General features: G+C 37.1%; 2 protein-coding genes across 2 annotated transcripts in view; both read left to right on the top strand.

The window, feature by feature from the left end:
• The first annotated feature begins 13984 nt into the window (after positions 1 to 13984).
• On the top strand, positions 13985 to 15738 carry LOC115928168 (daf-12-interacting protein 1-like). Its single transcript, XM_030995046.1, has 2 exons — positions 13985 to 14999; positions 15574 to 15738. The coding sequence occupies exons 1-2, from the start codon at positions 14217 to 14219 to the stop codon at positions 15736 to 15738; spliced, it is 948 nt and encodes a 315-aa protein (XP_030850906.1). The 5' UTR covers positions 13985 to 14216.
• Positions 15739 to 16205: 467 nt separating this feature from the next.
• LOC115928206 (NLR family CARD domain-containing protein 3-like) overlaps positions 16206 to 20459 on the top strand; it is a 34412-nt gene continuing 30158 nt past the window's right edge. Inside the window, exons 1-2 of the mRNA XM_030995161.1 lie at positions 16206 to 16465; positions 17043 to 18625. Of these exons, the coding sequence (XP_030851021.1) occupies positions 16246 to 16465; positions 17043 to 18625 (1803 nt within the window). The 5' untranslated portion in view covers positions 16206 to 16245. The remainder of the gene's footprint in view (positions 16466 to 17042; positions 18626 to 20459) is intronic.

Consider the following 20459-nt stretch of genomic DNA (forward strand, 5'->3'; position numbering starts at 1 on the left):
AAGAGATGCAATATACTTTAAAATTTGTGTAGATTATATAATAGAAGTCTTTGTAAAGTATAATTGTGAGTATTTCATTACATGACCGGTGAATTAGTTTTGTTCTTGAGATGGGTACCCCCCGGATATTTTCATTTGATAGCTTATAAAAATACACCTTTATATTAATTTTAGAAAAAATACGATGTAATAAAATTTGTGTCAAATGTCAGCACATTATCAAAATGACAAAACTTAAACATAACAAAAGTTAAAACACATGTTTTAAACTATTCAGTATTTTTATTCAGTAACAATTATTAAGAATAACATCTCGGGAAATTCATTCGCAAGTATCCAAATAATATATCGTAAGAATCATGAATTGCAAGATATGAAAAACATAAATACATGTCATTCTCCTGCATTGCCAATTAGTATCGGGTCTTTGGATTTAACTTACATTAAAGTGGCACGTTCCCGCCAGTGTAGTTATCGCTGCTGTAGTCATCGCCATCTTGGTTCCGAAGATCGACTTCTAATTTGCATACAGCTGTCAATCAAAGTACGCGCGGCCTGGCCGCGAATTTTTTTTCCGTACTCGAGAGGGCAAATACCCCATGTGCGCATGCGCGTGGACTTGTGATTTCTCTGCTACTTCCCATACGAAATGTACATGTATTCGCATGTACTGTGCACGATTCGCGTTCTACGAGTAAACGATGGCATAGTAGTCTTCAAACACAGACTCTGATTTGCCAGTTTGACAAAACAATTACGCATATATCGTGCGTAGCAATAGTACTAGTATTCAAGTCTGAGTAGTTGTATGATTCAGACATTTTAGTGCTTACAGAAATGCATCCCAAATTGAATAGCATGGTATAGTAGTCTGCAAGCACAGATGCTAATCGGACAGTTTGACAACATAGTGTCTTGAGTAGTGCTTTATATTCAAATATGTGTAGTTTTATGATTCAGACCCTACTGGTGCGTGTATTGGAAAGGCATCTCAACTTGCAGAGTGGCATAGTAGTCTGCAAGCACAGACGCTAATCTGACAGTTTGACAAAATAGTGTTATTCAAGTCTGAGTAGTTTTATGATTCAGACCCTACTGGTGCGTGTATTGGAAATGCACCTCAACTTATAGAGTGGCATAGTAGTATGCAAGCACAGACTCTCCTTTGACAGTTTGACAGAATAATATAGGCCTATTGTGTATTGAGTAGTGCTTTTATTCAAGTTTTCGTAGTTTTCTGTGTTGTGCCACTGCTCTCTCACTCTCTCTCTCTCTCTCTCTCTCTTTCTCTCTCTCTAGCTCTCCCTCCAGTATGCTCGCACTCTCTGTATTACTTTTATTTATAACTATGTACAAAATAGCTCTCGATCGGGTAATAAAATAGGGGGTCATCTAACTGTTTAGATACAAATTTGTTTTCCATTGGCGTCAAAATGCATGCACACATCTAACGGCAAATATCCGGCACGTGAAATTCTGAGTCTGGTCACAAATCATGATAAAAATAATGACAACTTAGGCCTAGGCCCTATATTAAACAAATAATTGTAATAATAAAGAGCAGGGCATTCTGAGTCGAATTCTTTTTCGATATAGGAGTAGGCCTAGATCTAGACGGGAAAAAAAGGATAAAATGAATAACTCCGTTGAGCATCAATATTTTGGGCCTATAGTGCTACACCAGATTCAATTTTATTGATTTCTGAAGAAGAAAACATTATAGGCTAGGCCTAAGTGCGGAATGTGTCGAATCAATTTTACAACTGAATATTTGTCTTGCTTTGTCTTTCCGTTCGTGCCCACAATCAAGATGATTGAATCATTTATTTCATCATGTGTGTTTGTTCTATCACGATTTTATTATTAATTTGACCATGGATTATACTGACAAAGGAGTTATTAGACCAAAGTTAGAAATATTATTACAGAATGACGGTTTTGAGAAGGCCAATAAATGACCTCATGGTGTGTGGGTTTGTTCAGAGCCAGAAGGGCATTCGTTGTGTTAAGAGTTAACATCCTTCTGGCTCTCAGCAGACCATGATTATAAATAAAAGTAATACAGAGAGTGCGAGCATACTGGAGGGAGGGCTAGAGAGAGAGAGAGAGAGAGAGAAAGAGAGAGAGATATGGAGAGAGAGAGAGAGAGAGAGAGAGTGTGAGAGAGCAGTGGCACAATACATAGGCCTACCATGGGGTCTGGAATCATTAAACTACACAAACTTGCATAAAATCACTACTCATCAATACACAATATATTATTATGTCCTTGCAGACTACTATACTACACTCTACACATTGAGATGCATTTCTAACGCACGCACCAGTAGGGTCTGAATCATACATCTACGCAGACTTGAATAAAGTACTTCTCAGCACACTACTAGTATGTTGTCAAACTGTCAGATTAGCGTCTGTGCTTGCAGACTACTATACCATTCTATACAAGTTGGCGACTTGAATAAAGTACTTCTCAGCACACTACTAGTATGTTGTCAAATTGTCAGATTAGCGTCTGTGCTTGCAGACTACTATACCATTCTATACAAGTTGCAATGTATTTCCATATGCACTACTGGGTCTGAATCATACAACTACACAGACTTGAATAAGCACATCGCGACACATACGCATATTGATTTGTCAAACTGGCAAATCAGAGTCTGTGTTTGAAGACTACTATGCCATCGTTTACTCGTAGAACGCGAATCGTGCACAGTACATGCGAATACATGTACATTTCGTATGGGAAGTAGCAGAGAAATCACAAGTCCACGCGCATGCGCACATGGGGTATTTGCCCTCTCGAGTACGGAAAAAAAATTCGCGGCCTGGCCTGCCTTCGCCAAGCCAGCTGATCGCTGACGATCGCGACGTCACGAAAGTGGGCGGAAACAGCAGCCGAATCTTAGAGCCGAACTGCGATTGGCATTACTTCGGCACATGTATGCGATAATCGGTATTGTCCGGGCATTCGGAACATGCCATCTGTGTAAGAGCCGTATTCTGTTGGTGTCAATAGGCAGCTAGCACCGTCCGCCAGCGGGTACGTATTTTGAACGCCCTCTGGAATACGGGGAACATGCCTCTTTAATACATTGGACTTGAAGTTTTGAGAGCCAGGTACTAAAGAGAAAAAGACACAACATCAGTCTTCAGATCAATGGGAGGGTATCACAACAACGGAAAGATGTGTGGATGGCAGAGCTATGGAACATTTTGGTGCGAGACTTTACATTTAGATGTTTGAATTAAACGATTTCAGAATATCATTTTTTTTAATATGAATAGCAGACCGAGATGCTTCGCAATTCATGAGGCGTTCAAGACTAGAACAAAACTAATGATAATAAAATTGTCAATTCAATTCAGTTCAATTTATTGTTTCATGAAAAATCACATACAATATAAAACATTGAGAATTGTACTGGATCATTAGCACCCGATAAAGCCGATGGCTTGAGAAAAGTGGGTGGACCCATAACATAAATGACAAATGTGGAAAATACAAAACATTAAAATTCACAATAAAACAAAATGCAAGACGTATACAGGACATTACAAACTAAAACACAATAATAATACAGAACGACATAATTTATATGGTAATTGTAGCCTAGAAGAAATAAAGTGTACCCGTTTAAGTTTGGGAGGCGTACATAATATTCCTCATTTTAAGTTGTGGAAGAAGAAAACACAGAAAAGGAAATTTGATAGCAAGAAAAAAGTTGAAATCAGTTATGATATAGCGATATTCCTACTCTATATACGAATGTCATAATATATATCATATATATATTTTCTTCATATTCATCTATACATCTACTGCGTATTAAAATTTATAACGAAAACACCCCTTTTCCAATACAAGAAGGGAAAAAGGAGGAGTTCATTTGTTTACAAAAGACTCGAGAAGTTGTGCAAATAACATCACTCACCGTGACCGACTCTTCAATAGGAGTAGCTCCATATTAATAGATATGTTTATAGATTCCTAACCTCGATATTCTTTGTCCGCATTTTCTCGGTTTTCCCCCGAGTTCCCCGTGTTCTCTTTCTTTTGTCTGTTCCCCAGCTCACTTCAGGCCTTTTTCCCGTCATAATGTATACGCATTATCCCATACAGAGAGAGAGAGAGAGAGAGAGAGAGAGACGAATACTGCAACAATAAACCAATTTAGGCCATCTAATGTATTTCAGTACATGGGAAATGAACAGCACGACCCCTATCAATTATTTCACTTTAAAGTTCATTGCCATCTATATTATGGACGAAATCTTCCATGTGATATATATGTTGTTATGCCTTGTAAACCTTGGACAAGTCTTTAAATCATGTTTTAATATGCAAGCATGATATCAGTGAATAGGTGATTAACGTGATTGTTGATGAACTGCAAAAGGTACGGTCAGCAAAGTTTCGCTATTTTGATTAAGGCAAATATTGACAAAAGTTGTTGGGCAGCAATGATTAGGTTGCACTTATTAACAGTCCGTCTAAATCGGTTGGAGTAAGTAAGATTAGGTAGCTGTTTACACTGAATTCACATCTCCATTAAACAATAATATACTTTTAATCTGCTAGTCAGTATAGATCTTTATCCATCAGCAAATCAAAGAGAACCATATGAGAAAACCATAACGTGAAAAGCTTATACTAAAAGCTTTACGATGGGTCGGGGGCAGGGTGTGGTGGTTGCAGCTCTCCCCTCCCCACCCTATAATTTGAAATATTCCTATCAATAGTATATCAGCTTATATTCAGGCAGCGAGATCGAAGCGCGAGTTTGCAAGTCTGTATCCTATCACAGATGATTAAATAAAAGTCTTACCACATTAAGATGTTTTTTCGGCTCGACCGCAATATTTCATAACCTGGAACATTTGATATTCAGGCAAAGGGTGTAAGCCCCCTTTTAAAACATGTGCCTGTAAAGCTGTATGATTCTGGGAAAGTCTAAATAATATTATTCCGTAAGTTTCCCAGTTCACAGGCACAAACCCTTGTTGTTATACGTACAGTGACTGTAAAATGAGACTACAATATGTACTGTATTTAAGCTGCTGTGTTATACAGCCAGAGACCGAGACATCTAGGCTCTGCTTAAGGCTTTAGGATTGCGGCAGTGTCAAATTAGAGTCTGTGCTTGCAGACTATACATTATGCTACAGACCTCAACACAATTGAAGTTGACAGTCGAGGTCCATGATAGGACCAAAATTTGTTGGCATTTACTTGTATTTATTCTTCATTCATAATAATTGGGAAGGCAAATTACCAATAACTGGGATCAAGGGCCCGTTCCTCGAAACCAACGACAAGACAGTCATAACTTTATCCGCCAACTACGGAGATGTCTCTGATCTTCCTAAACCGTTTCACGAAGAGCTTACTAGATAGTATCTCATGAAATCGATACTATAGTTGAAATATTTATAGTTGAAATAGTTGAAATATTTATTGGTTACTGAATCATCATAGGTTATAACAATAATGTGACAATGTCTTTACATGAGTATAAAACATAAGTTAAATTACATTTCCACATTCAGTAAATCATAGATACATACGCTCGAAGAGGTGATGATACAGAAGGGCTACAGCCTAAGCGTGACTATCGGCGAGAAGAAGGGCCAAGACATAAAAAAAAAAAATGATTTTAGGAAAACTGCAATGATTTAAATGAATTAGGAATAACAAAGATTGAAAATGATACCAGGAAATAAGAGATGCAATATACTTTAAAATTTGTGTAGATTATATAATAGAAGTCTTTGTAAAGTATAATTGTGAGTATTTCATTACATGACCGGTGAAACAGTTTTGTTCTTGAGATGGGTACCCCCCGGATATTTTCATTTGATAGCTTATAAAAATACACCTTTATATTAATTTTAGAAAAAATACGATGTAATAAAATTTGTGTCAAATGTCAGCACATTATCAAAATGACAAAACTTAAACATTACAAACGTTAAAACACATGTTTTTAAACTATTCAGTATTTTTATTCAGTAACAATTAAGAATAACATCTCGGGAAATTCATTCGCAAGTATCCAAATAATATATCGTAAGAATCATGAATTGCAAAATATGAAAAACATAAATACATGTCATTCTCCTGCATTGCCAATTAGTATCGGGTCTTTGGATTTAATTTAACTCACATTATTGCATTGGACTCGAAGTTTTAAGAGCAAGGTCCTAAGAGACAAAGACACAACATCAGTCTTCAGATCAATGGGAGAGTATCACAACAACGGAAAGATGTGTGGATGGCAGAGCTATGGAGCCTTTTAGATATTTTAATTAAACGATGTCAGAATATCATTGTTTAATATGGATAGCAGACCGAGATGCTTCGCAATTCATGAGGCGTTCAAGACTAGAACAAAACTCATGTTAAGATAGTGTCGCCAATAGAAGAAATAATATTCCTTATTTTAAGTTGTGGAAGAAGAATGACACAGAAAAGAAAATTTGATAGCAAGAAAACAATTGAAATCAGTTATGATATAGCGATATTCCTATTCTATACGATCTGATCGAATGTCATAATATATATATATATATATATATATTATATTATATTATATATTATATTATATTATATATTATATATATATATATTATATATATATATATATATATTATTCATATTCAGCTATACATCTACTGCGAATTAGAATTTAAAACGAAGACGCCCCCTTCCAATAAAAGAAGGGAACAAAAAGGAGTTCGATTTTTTACAAAAGAATCGAGAAGTTGTGCCAAATAACATCACCCACCGTGACCGATTCTTCAATCGGAGTAGCTCCATATCTGAAATTCAATAGATATGTTTATGGATTCCTAACTTCGATATTCTTTGTCCGCATTTTTCGGTTTTCCCCCGAGTTCCCCGTTTTCTTTTTCTTTTTTATGTTCCCCAGCTCACTTCAGGCCTATTTCCCATCATAATGTATACGCCTTATCCCATACAGAGAGAGAGAGAGAGAGAGAAGAGAGAGAGAGAGAGAGAGAGAGAGAGAAAGAGAGAGAGAGAGAGAGAGGAAGCGTAATAGAGAGCTAAAAAGTGAGGGGAAGAGACACATAGAGAGAGAGAGAGAGAGAGAGAGAGACGAATACTGTAACAATAAACCAATTTAGGCCATCTAATGTATTTCAGTTCATTGGAAATGAACAGCAGAACCCCTATCAATTATTTCACTTTAAAGTTCATTGCCATCTATATATGGACGAAATCTTCCATGTGATATATATGTTGTTGTTATGCCTGTAAACCTTGGACAAGTCTTTAAATCATGTTTTAATATATGCATGCATGGTATCAGTGAATAGGTGATTAACGTGATTGTTGATGAACTGCAAAAGGTACGGTCAGCAAAATTTCGCTATTTTGATGAAGACAAATATTGGCAAAAGTTGTTCGGCAGCAATGATTAGGTTGCACTTATTAACAGTACGTCTAAATCGGTTGGAGTAAGTAAGATTAGTTAGCTGTTTACACCGAATTCACATCTCCATTAAAGAATAATGTACTTTTAATCTGCTAGTCAGTATAGATCTTTATCCATCAGCAAATCAAAGAGAACCATATGAGAAAACCATAACGTGAAAAGCTTATACTAAAAGCTTTACGATGGGTCGGGGGCAGGGTGTGGTGGTTGCAGCTCTCCCCTCCCCACCCTACAGTTTGAAATATTCCTATCAATAGTATATCAGCTTATATTCAGGCAGCGAGATCGATGCGCGAGTTTGCAAGTCTGTATCCTATCACAAATGATTAAATAAAAGTCTTATCACATTAAGATGTTTTTTCGGCTCGACCGCAATATTTCATAACCTGGAACATTTGATATTCAGGCAAAGGGTGTAAGCCCCCTTGCCAAACATGTGCCTGTAAAGCTGTATGATTCTGGAAAAGTCTAAATAATATTATTCCGTAAGTTTCCCAGTTCACAGGCACAAACCCTTGTTGTTCTACGTACAGTGACTGTAAAATGAGACTACAATATGTACTGTATTTAAGCTGCTGTGTTATACAGCCAGAGACCGAGACATCTAGGCTCTGCTTAAGACTTTAGGATTGCGGCAGAGTGTCAAATGAGAGTCTGTGCTAGCAGGCTATACATTATGGTACAGACCTCAACACAGTTGAAGTTGACAGTCGAAATCGATGATAGGACCAAAGAACATTGGTATTTACTTGTATTTATTCTTCATTCATAATAATTGGAACGGCAAATTACCAATAGCTGGGATCAGATTCCCAAATCCCTGCGTTGCCCCCCCCCCCTTTTTGGGGGGTGCTTTTTCTCACTCCCCCTCTCCCTCTCTCTCTCTCTTTCTATATTGCTCTCTTTCTCTGTCGCTGTTAAACTCCCCAATCTACAGTACTCTCCCAGATAGCTAGATCGGGCCAAATATATGATTTGCATCACAATGGTTTTTTCCAACTGATTAAGCAATAAATATGTATTGAAATATATGCTGCATGGCTATGACGATGACTTTGCAAAGCATTTCATGCGAAAAGTTTCGTTTTTGGGTGCGCCAAGAGGAAATACACACACACACACACACACACACACGCACATACACTACACCACGTACATTTCTGTACTACTACTAAGTAGATTTATGCACCGCTGTGCTTTTCATTATCAAAGTCATTGTATCTTGGGTTATACATGGGACTCGGATTATGGATAATAACATATTTCTGCAAACGGTATCTGTATTGAGAATAATTTCTGGGGCGAATATGCATTGCGTGTTTCGACACATAGTGCCAATAGCGGATTTGCCACTATAAGAACACTACCCCTCCTGTTTCTGATCGTGCGCAATATAAGTATTTCAACCTCATTTTGTTTCTTCATCACGTTCAAGAACAAACCTTTCAAGTGAGTTGTTACCTGTTACTTTGACTGAAATTTGAACAAGATACACGTGGACCTTGGTAGCTGGGATACATTCAGTTCATACATACATACATACAATTGTCTTTTATATAGCGCAACATCCAACGAATTGCTCGAAGCGCTTTACAGAAATAATTAAGCAAACGGTAAGCTTCCACGTTAAAATTCTCATGAGAATATTAAATATAGCGATGACTCTTTTACAAACAATTCTAAGTGTAAATTGTAATTTTCATTATTTCGGATTTGAAATATATTTTTTCGCTATCAAAGATGCTCAGTAGATTACAGTAGATGATTCGATTTAAAATGTTAAAAAGATAATGAGGTCAATCTATGTATAACAAAGAAGAAACCAAAGATTCAATAACAATCAAACTTGGTATTGTAAATATTCAGAGAGTTTCTTGGGTGTTATTATTGATGATGAATTCTCTTGGTCAAATCATGTTGGTGACATATGCAACAAATTGTATAAAAGTATTGGTGTCATGTTCAGATTGACATCTCTCCCTAAATGTATTTCCAAAATGATATACTATATATATGCAATTTTGTACCCTTACTCTATGATGTTATTGTCTGGGGGCAATGCTGCTTTAATTCATCAAGATAGATTGTTTAAATTACAAAAACGTGCAATAAAAATTATTAATCATTCTTCTTTTCTTGCCCATACCAATCCAATATTCTTACAGGCAGGTGTTTCTTTTAATGTCATTACAATCTTCTTCCTGATTTCATTTCCAAATTGTTTATACTAAACTGAAATATTCATAGTTATAATACTAGAAATGCTCAGAATTTTCATTTGCTATTGACTCGTACAGTACTAAACCAAAACACAATAATTTTCCAAGGACCGTTTCTGTGGAACACTCTACCTCATTACATACATAATTCTGCTAGTGTAAATGTATTTATACGTAGGTATAATATATTTATTTTTGTTAAATTTATCATTTGAGTTCTAGACATATTTTATTTGTCTGTACGTTTGTTGTCTTGATTTGTGTATTATATAATGTTTAGTAACGAATATATTTCATTTTGTTTAATTATAAAAAAAGGGTCAACCTTTATACAAGAATTATGTTTCCTTTCAGATTGCAACCTATTCAGTTTATTTTATGTCCTTGTCCAATATGTTCTTAATGTGTATTTTATGTTATATAGCTGATTGTTATATGTAATGTTGTCTTTTTAACTGAATGAAATAAAATTGAATTGAAATTGAATCAAATGACTGGAAATAGATTACAGATTATAAAAGTCCGTTTGAACCTACCTACACAGAATGATTGCAATGTTACTTAAGATACCATGATTACTATGTGCAGTCAGCAATGTACTATTTATAACGCATACACGCTTATCGGAAGTTACCCAGACAGTTATATCCTTACTGTATTGAACTTTGCATGGTCCGCCGGTATAATGTGCACAGCTAGCATAACATCAGAGGTCCATGCTGTTGTGACCATTATTATTTGTATTACTTATAATAGTAATCATGGCATTACAATGGCATTACAATCCATCGCGAGTGCCTTAATTGCACCCTCCTCAAAACCATACATTCCCCTTACCCCCTGAACCGTTAAGGTGACACTACACAACCCCGAGCAGCTGTGTGCTACGGCTGCGTGTATAGCTGTGTACGGCGCCACACTGCGCTTTAAGACTACCACAAGAAGCCTGTGCGATGTTCGCAAAATGCCCGTCTCGCTCCACATGCCACGTGCATTAAACAAAAACACACAGGGATTTTCTTCGAAATGCCCCCCCCCCCCCCCACTCCGGGTGAACGGAGGGATACCATGCGTGTTCCCAAATCCTCCGGCTCGTAACAAAAGAAAAATGTCTACCCGTATTGACTTTACACACCGGACTTATGCTGAAAGGGGGGGGGGGGGGGGGGGGTGTTACACCCACAAATGTAATAACGCCCACAAATGTAATAACGCCCACAAATGTAATAACACTTTACCCACAAATGTAATAACACCCACAAATGTAATAACACTTTACCCACAAATGAAATAATTTCACCCACAAATGTAATAATTTTGAATTGCCCACAAATGTAATAATGACTTACCCACAAATGTAATAAATTTGAAGTAATATTTTGTCGAATTTGTTCAAAACTAAAACCCTGTAATAAAGCATGGGTATAGCGCAGTCTTTACTCCAGACCCGGTTATTTCAAAAAATTAAAAAATCTTCAAAACTAAGACCCCATAATCCTTTTCCTGTGGAATAACATGAGAATCGAGCGTAGTCTTTCCTCCAGACACGGTTTTTCAAAAGTAAAAAAAAAAAAAAAAAAAACTTTTAAACTAAGACCCCACCATCTTCCAAACTAAGACCCGGTAATAAAGCATGGGTTTAGAGCGTAGTTTTTCTTCCAGACCCGGTTATTTCAAAACTTTTTAAAAATCTTCAAAACTAAGACCCCATCATCTTATTCCTGTGGAAGAACATGAGTATTGAGCGTAGTCTTTCCTCCAGACCCGGTTATTCAAAAGTTAAAAAACAAACAAAAAAAAACAAGAAAAAAAAACAAAGAAAAAACCTTTTAAACTAAGACCCCTCCATCTTCCAAATTAAGACCCAGTCATCATTTCAGACTTGTTCTTGTTTAAATAGCTGCTCGAGTGTTTCAGAAGTAGGGAAAACTGTAATATAAATGTGTTTTGTTTGTATTTGCCTTTGAATAAATTTCGTTCTCATGAATTCACACCGTGTACCGCGTACCAATTGGTAGTATTCAGTATAAGTAATTGATACGTTCATCACATGAAGAAAGGTAATTCATTCACGCACTCATGAAAATATAACATCGCAATCCAACGTTTCAATGTCACTTATGGCGTACATATATATATATATATATATTATGTTACATATCGTGAACATATTTCATAATCACATGCATAAAACAATCAGCGTCAATATTTAAATACATTTAAGGTCACTCATTCGATTACTTTTTTTTTCTACGAACGTTGAATTCCAGGATCTTTGTGGGCGTTAGAATATTTACATGATTAAAAAATCGTCGACGGTCAACGAACCATCGAATCGGTCCCTCCTCTGTGTGTTATATATATGGACCATTTTGACTGATTCGTCAGTTCGTGTGACCGCCGACCAATCATTTATTTGTGACGTGTTGTATCCACATATGTAATAATGTAATTTATTTTTAAATGAAAAAAAAGAGGAATAAGATGGTGGGTCTTAGTTTCGAAGATTTGTTTAAATTTCTATTTCTTTTGAAATAACCGGGTCTGGAGGAAAGACTACGCTCTATACCCATGTTATTCCACAGGAATGAGATGGTGAGGTCTTAGTTTGAAGATTGTTCATTTTGTTTTAAATAACCGAGTCTGAAGTAAAGACTACGCTCTTATCCCATGCTTTATTACCGGGTCTTAATTTGGAAGATGGAGGGGTCTTAGTTTAAAAGGTTTTTTCTTTGTTTTGTTTTGTTTTGTTTTGATTTTTTTTTCAAAAACTTTTGAATAACCGGGTCTGGAGGAAAGACTACACTCAATACTCATGTTCGGCGTAAATATTCACAATTGAATGACACACGCCCTTAAAACTAAAACAACAACAATTCTTCCACAGGAATAAGATGATGGGGTCTTATTTTTGCGGATTTTTAAAAAGTTTTGAAATAACCGGGTCTGGAAGAAAAACTACGCTCTAACCCCATGCTTTATTACCGGGTCTTAGTTTGGAAGATGGTGGGGTCTTATTTTAAACGTTTTTTTTTTTTTTTTTAACTTTTGAATAACCGTGTCTGGAGGAAAGATTACGCTCGATTCTCATGTTATTCCACAGGAAAAAGGATTATGGGGTCTTAGATTTGAAGATTATTTAATTTTTTGAAATAACCGGGTCTGGAGTAAAGACTGCGCTATACCCATGCTTTATTACAGGGTTTTAGTTTTGAACAAATTCGACAAAATATCACTTCAAATTTATTACTGTTATACATTTGTGGGTAAAGTCATTATTACATTTGTGGGTGATTCGAAATTATTACTTTTGTGGGTAAAGTGGTTATTACATTTGTGGGCGAAATTATTACATTTGTGGGTAAAGTGTTATTACATTTGTGGGTAAGGTGTTGTTACATTTGTGGGCGTTATTACATTTGTGGGCGTTATTACATGTGTGGGTGTAACACCCCCATTTGTGGTTGATTCAAAATTATTACATTTGTGGGTAAAAGTGGTTATTACATTTGTGGGTGAAATTATTACATTTTTGGGTAAAGTGTTATTACATTTGTGGGTGTTATTACATTTGTAGGTAAAGTGTTATTACATTTGTGGGCGTTATTACATTTGTGGGTGTAACACCCCCATTTGTGGTTGATTCAAAATTATTACATTTGTGGGTAAAGTGGTTATTACATTTGTGGGTGAAATTATTACATTTGTGGGTAGAGTGTTATTACATTTGTGGGTGTTATTACATTCGTGGGTAAAGTGTTATTACATTTGTGGGCGTTATTACATTTGTGGGCGTTATTACATTTGTGGGTGTGACAGGGGGGATGCTGAAAAGGCTCGTATAACAAAAGCAAAAGGTCTACCCGTATTGACTTTACACACCGGACTTATGCTGACAAAAGGCGGGGTGCTGGGAACACGCTGCGTACCCTAAATAACACTGAGGGGGAGGGGGGGGGGGGGCGGCGGTCGAAATGGACCAGACGCAGATAGCTGCACTTGTCTTTCCTGACAATGATTCTGATTATTTTGCTTGCCATGAAAGAGAAAATGTATTTTCCGTTTTCCATTTGTATCAGAAGTATCAGCGGCATTGTGTTGCAGGCACAGACACGTACACATACATACAAACAACACGCGCACATAATACACACCCACTAACCAGTATGCTCCATTGTAGCTCTGTTTTACTCTGTCTAATTTGTCTGACATCATGTATTTGAAAATATTCAGCATTTGCCATGATAGCTTCAGGACATTTTTCCCGTTTTCCCGGTGGTAGTTGTCTCGAGGGGATTGCGGAATATAAAGAGTTGTGCAAATTTACATTAAAGCACCATGCATTAAATTGACTTTCAAAGATGAGATATTATGTAATTTAAAATCAATACGTATTCCATACATGGCATGTTAAGATAAATCCGTACAAAGATTTGACACTATTTTCTTATACAAAGTCATGTTGCCCGTCTCATGAACTAACTCTGCATTAATTTTTTTTCTCTCTTGAATAACATAGTATCCTGATGTCACCATGCCTGTGTCTCTTGGTGAATGGCGTGTCAGGATCGGCACGTTTATGCGACGTCGGAGGAAAGAATATGACTACCACTACTTTTGGAGGAAACTCCACAACTTAATTAAAAAACACAAGAATGCTGAGCCACCCAAAGAAAACAACAATCCTGAGAGTAACAGCTCATCTCGCACTGGCTCTTCGCCCGATGCGAATAGATCTCCAAGCAACACGGCCCGTCAGTCTGCATCTTCTGCTCAAACAGGGTCTTCACGTGACGTCAACAATGGCAAAGGTAACGCAAGCTCACCGACTCTCTCACAATCTGACGGCCCAATGTGTGATACTGTCAAGGAGAGTGGATTCCCGTGCGATGTAAATAACCCCGGTCATAACGATGTCTCTCACTCTGAGTCTTCATGTGCTGAAAACAGTGGTTCTTCAATTGAAAAAGAGACCAACCCTGTCCCTGATTCCACGGATGTGACAATTCCAGTTCCCCAACCCTGTGTAGAAGACGAAATGGACAATAAAGACATAACTCTTAATCTCATGTCACATGAATACACCCCGAAATCCGCCCAAATAAGTAAAACAGACAAACCTGAAGTTGACACATCAGAGTCGCACTCACATGTAGTACCTGCAGACGTTCATGGTGAGACAGATCGTATCAATCGAGAGAAGGAGGAAACATCAGACTCTGCACCGTCGGGGATAGAGGACCAATCATCGGACCTATCACCTAAACACAGACTAGATACCACGAATAATACCGACCAAAGAACATCATCCATCAGGGTATGATTAATAACCTCACTACTCACATAAAAACATCAAAGAAAGAAAAACAAAACAGTGAGAAAAACATGCGAACAATAAATCGGAATAAAAAAAAACGTATAAAACAATTTTTTTTGTAAACGGGGCTTAAACCAGAACAGGTAGCTAGGCAAATTGGAGCTATTATAGAGGACAGCTTATCTAAATTTGCTGTGAAAAGTGTAGGTTTGACGTTTGTGACAACCGTAAATAGTGGTAAAATTGCTCTTAACCCTTTTCACAGAATTCATGTACTCCCGTGATTCTACATGTTTTTTCTTCAAATAATGTCTGATTATTCTTTTGAAAATTGGAAGTAACGGAATATCTCGAATTGTCTGCCCATCTTGTCCAATGGCTACATAAACATCCTTCTATCATCTGTCAGCGCTATTTGTTGTATTATAAATTCAAGAATAAACTAGAAACCATTGATAAAAAATCCCCGCCAGAAATGCACTGTGGCGCAATGATGTTATCTCAGTATAGCATGTATATAGTTTACAGAGTTAAAATTGTGTCATCTATTCGTAATTTCTTTCTTCATTCTTAGGAAGTAACGGAGTATCATGAATCCCCGATCTATCCGGTCCTCGGATCAGGGACAACCAGCTGTGAAGCAGATGAAATGAAAGGGAATGACTGTCCAGACATGACCAACATACTTCTATTGAGATCCGGTGATGTAGAACTAAACCCTGGCCCAAATGATAAGTAAGCACAATGAAAGAGCGACTTTGGTCCTTATTCTGTTAATTGAGGTACGCCCGACCCTTGATAGGAGATCACGTTTAAAGATAAACTTCATTAAACTTCAGACTAATTTCCATTTTAAACCTGATTATGAACTAAAGTTTTAACTCACCAGGAGGTTTAAATTTTGGCAGAATACGGGCCAATGAATTTGTTGGTAAAAAACTTAATTGGAATATACCAATTGATCAATGAAAGCAAATGGTGACAGTAGAAGTTTCGCGTATTTCCGTCATGTTAACAGGTCCATATTTTGCAATATTTTTAGAGTGCTTGCATTCTAGCAAATGTTGGAAAATGTTTTAATACAATGCAAATAAGGGTATTCACTCGAGATGATAATCGAAGGAAAGTTCTTTGATTATAAAACCTCACAAATATATGTAAGCTGTATATTATTATTTTTTCTTTTGTCTAATGATTTAGACTTGGGAACCTGACCGACCTCGAACTATATCTCCTTGCTGACAATATGGATCCATCAGATTTCAGGAAGGTCGGGCTAGCTTTGGGATTCACTGAGGCTGAACTAAGTCGGTTTGAGAAAGATCAGATGGGCAACACTCTGTATGCTACCTATAAGATGCTTTACGAATGGCGGAAGAGAGTACGTGAAAGCGAGGCGAGGGAGACGTTGGTGGTCACGTTGCAACGAATTAAGCTGGTACAGCTTGCTGATAGCGTGCATAAAGGTATAGTATTACCAAGAAGTTACCAGCACAATTTCATCGTATGGCTATCATGGAAACGGTATTACGTTTCGGGATAGCCATACGATGAAAATTGTGTGTGTGGACACGGGGAATATACATGCGTACACAGGCAACGTGATGAATGGTATGCCTAACAAACCAGGAGCGTACCTTTTAAAGTAGACAATCGTTTTAACTTGTTTTGTTATGAAAAGTACAAGATTATGCACATTTTATACGTCACTTTGCGCAGGACCTCATTTTTTGATCGAAAGGGATTGACATTCTAGCATTGACCTAAATAATCCTTTCCTGGAGGACTGATTTCAAGGTACAACGTCAACCCATTACACAATGTGAGAGCCCCTAGGAGAAAAAATGGTTCCCCCTGATCCGAATGAAAATATAAATAGAGATTTAGGAAATTATTTATTCTGATGATACGATACTGTGCTACATAATTTTCCCCCGTTGTTGTTGTTGCTGCTGATGCTAGTACTGCTGTTGTGTGATATTAAAACACTGGTCATATTTTCTAGTCATTTTAAAGACAACGTTCTTCACCATCTCATCACAGGTCAGGTTGGTGATCACATACCGTCCATGACAGAGGAGGAAATCCAACGGGTTGCTGAAGAGGTCAAACACTATTTTGCAATTCATCTATGCCAGATTCAAGCCGATCCACTGAACAATGAACTTGTACTTGAATTTAAACGTATCTTCACCAATCTAACGTTGATGGAAGAAGACAAAGGTACAAATCTCAAGACACCGCTTCTCTACGACAACCTCCTCAGGACCAAAGTCAACGGAACCTATCCCAAACGCTTGCTGGTAGAAGGTGAAGGGGGTGTAGGAAAGACCACTTTTTGCGCCAAGATCGCTTGGGATTGGATCAACGGAAAAGGATACCAAGATTTCAAACTGGTTCTTGTCATCCTACTTCGTAAGGCAGAGGCCAGAACTGTTGGAGAGATAGTGAAGTCGTATCTTCCAGAAGACAATCCGGTTACAGCCAAACAGCTAGACAAGCACATCCTCTCGAATCCGAAAGACGTCTTTCTTGTCCTGGACGGCCTAGATGAGTTTGCTGTCGACCTTGACAGCAATCAGCAAATCGCCCTGATCACTCTCAATCGTCTGTTCAAGTCAGGGACAGTACTAATCACATCGAGACAATGGAGATCAGATGAGATTAGGAAGAATGCCGATCTCAGAAAGGTGTTTGCTTTCATTGCTGTGGAAGGTTTCTCTGCTGAAAACCTCTCTTCTTACATCACCAAGTTCTTTCATCCAGACGCAGCTTCCTCTGAAGATCTGAGCCAATTCATATCAAACAACGATGTGATCAGAGAGAACATGGCCCCATACCCTATATACACAGCCATGCTGTGTATCATGTGGAAAGAGTTTGATGGAGAGCGTCGAGAGGCAATGTCCAAGCTGCAAACATTTTCCCAGCTCTTCAATCAGATGATTGACTTTTTAGTTGATCATTACCTATCAAAGCACATTCCATCTTCAGGTATTGTTGGAGGCAAATTAAGTGAACATTGTTCAGATATTCGTCATCACCTGATTCACATCGGCCGCATTGCCTTCCAGGGACTTCTCGAGCGACGGTTAGTATTCACAGAAGAAGAGTTTCAGAGCTATCCAGTGTCCATCGATGTAGGTTGCAAAGTTGGTGTACTCACCAGAGAGAAGAAAATTCTTCCGAGGCGAGAGAGAAGAAATACTCCGACTTCATTAGTCCAATCAGTGCAGTTTCCCCATAAGCTCTTCCAGGAGTATCTATCAGGAATGTATCTTGCATCTCTTAACAAGTCAAACCGTAATGAGTATGACAGGTTGATAGCGAATATCATACCCCGCGCAGTGGAATACCGCTACCTACTGTACTTCACCTCGGCCCAGCAGAAGGAGGTCGGCTTGGATATCGTATCTCGTCTCATGTCGTCGAAAAGAGAGAGCCCATTGGGCCATATTGATGATGACTTCATCGTAGACGTAGCATATGAGAGCCAAGACCAAGCAGTGGCCAAAGCAGTGGCGGATCATCTATCGACTGCGTCCAGAAAGACACTGAGGATCACCAAGGAGATGCAGGCACACACAGTATCAGGGCATATTTTCATCATGAATCATCGCGAAGTGGTAAGGAAAGTAACATCGAATTGTAGCAACGTATGCATTTTATCTTTGTTTGATCTCTTTGAGTGAAAGACTTTAATAGGATGACCTCGTTTGGTTTGAACACATGACTGTATACATACTGTGTATACGAACGATGCTTTGAACCCCGACATGCGCTAATAAGGCAATGCATACTGTAAAAACTTCTCGTCACACCCAAATTCACCCAGAAGCTTGATAGAATACATTTTATTTAAATCAGGAGCATGTTTAAAGTAACTTTTATGGTTCTAGCATGGGTTCAATTCCGATCATCGCTTTTAATTTGAACACTGCAATGTACACGAACAAAATGAACTATTATTAACAAGAATCAATGAGTATTAGGACTTTAGTCTGTTAATAGGAGTTGTAATTAATTGTTATTGCAGTACAACCCGTCTTGAATGTATTTGCAATGAAACCTTGTTTAATAAAATAACGCTATTAATATCACCAATCCCAATAGGATTTCCAAGTGTATACTGTTCAAAACAATATGATAAAACGCTAACTTAAATTATTATGAGATAACGTACTGAACCCATTTTTTAAATATTTTGTGAGATCACAATAATTTCTTTAAAATGCATAATGTTATTATTGTATTATTTGATGTTCATACATGTAGATTATGAAAACAGAATAAGAACCAAACGGAAAATTGAAGAAGAAAACAAACTTATTACAAAATCAGTATCAATGCAGGTGATTAATCAGGATAATATATTATTATGTTGATGGTTTATGTTTCCAGCCTCACAATATTATTTGTGTACATGTAATTGCAGGATGATCTGATTATTGAGAAGCCATGTGGACGCACGGCTTCAGAGAACCTGGCTGAATTCATGTGCTCATCTAGATCACTGAGATCTGTGAAGGTCGATCTTACTCAAGTTACTGGTACTATGCATGACGTATTCTACTCGGTGCTTGCGAATAAAGCAGTCAATTCCAAGGTCAGTATGAATCTTTATATACGTTGTCGTTTATTTGGTACATCATTCTTTAAAAAAAATGGATGCCAAATTCAGTCAGGATTGAAATAATTTAGGAAAATACTGGGAAACAGAAATTTGCTTATAGAAAAACAAATTTAAATTTAAAACGTCTATGGCACGCATGTAGGGAACCAAATAGAAATATTCAACAACAATAACAAATATATTTCTCTTTTTCTTTCTTTTTCTCTCTCTCTTTCTCTTTCACTATTTCAACCCCGTTTAGCACCTATCCTTGACGTTTTCAATTACTTTTCCGATGGGGTGGAGACAATTTTTGCACCTACCCCATCACACTTTTTTGTTTTTGTTGTCAAAATGTCTGTTTAGGGTGTTTCTAATTATTTTAATGACCCAATCTCAAATTATTTTAACTATGTTTTGAGGCATGTAATATAAAAGCATATCTTTCCACATGCTCTGCTATCACAAATAAATTATCACAAAGGTCATAACATGTGAATCATATAAAATTAACACCTAATGTATGATACATTCACGAACAGGCAGAATTGCGAATAGCGTTTTCATATTAATGTTAGGAATTCATTAAAAATCCATACTTAAGAAATAATTGAGAATACATATTACTTTTTTTTTTTAAATACTTAACAAAACAAAAAAAACAATTCCCAATATATATCAGCAGTTGATGAGTAGTGGAGACAGAAAATTCTTCCCTGGGAAAGAATAGTTGTGTTTGGTTATAGAAATCAAGCCAATAGCTTTTACGTCCTCTGATAAAGTTCAAATAAGGCAAAATATTTGTTTTAACGCATACAATTATCATAATTCAAAATCAACAATTACAT

This window comes from Strongylocentrotus purpuratus, unplaced genomic scaffold (assembly GCF_000002235.5).
Source record: "Strongylocentrotus purpuratus isolate Spur 01 unplaced genomic scaffold, Spur_5.0 spur5_scaffold_21, whole genome shotgun sequence".
In the NCBI taxonomy this organism is placed as follows: domain Eukaryota; kingdom Metazoa; phylum Echinodermata; class Echinoidea; order Camarodonta; family Strongylocentrotidae; genus Strongylocentrotus; species Strongylocentrotus purpuratus.

Excerpts from the sequence above, each read along its gene's own strand:
- LOC115928168 (XM_030995046.1), top strand. The coding sequence starts at position 14,217 with ATGCCTGTGTCTCTTGGTGAATGGCGTGTCAGGATCGGCACGTTTATG. Across the intron at positions 15,000-15,573 it reads AAAGAACATCATCCATCAGG|GAAGTAACGGAGTATCATGA; the intron begins GTATGATTAATA and ends CTTCATTCTTAG.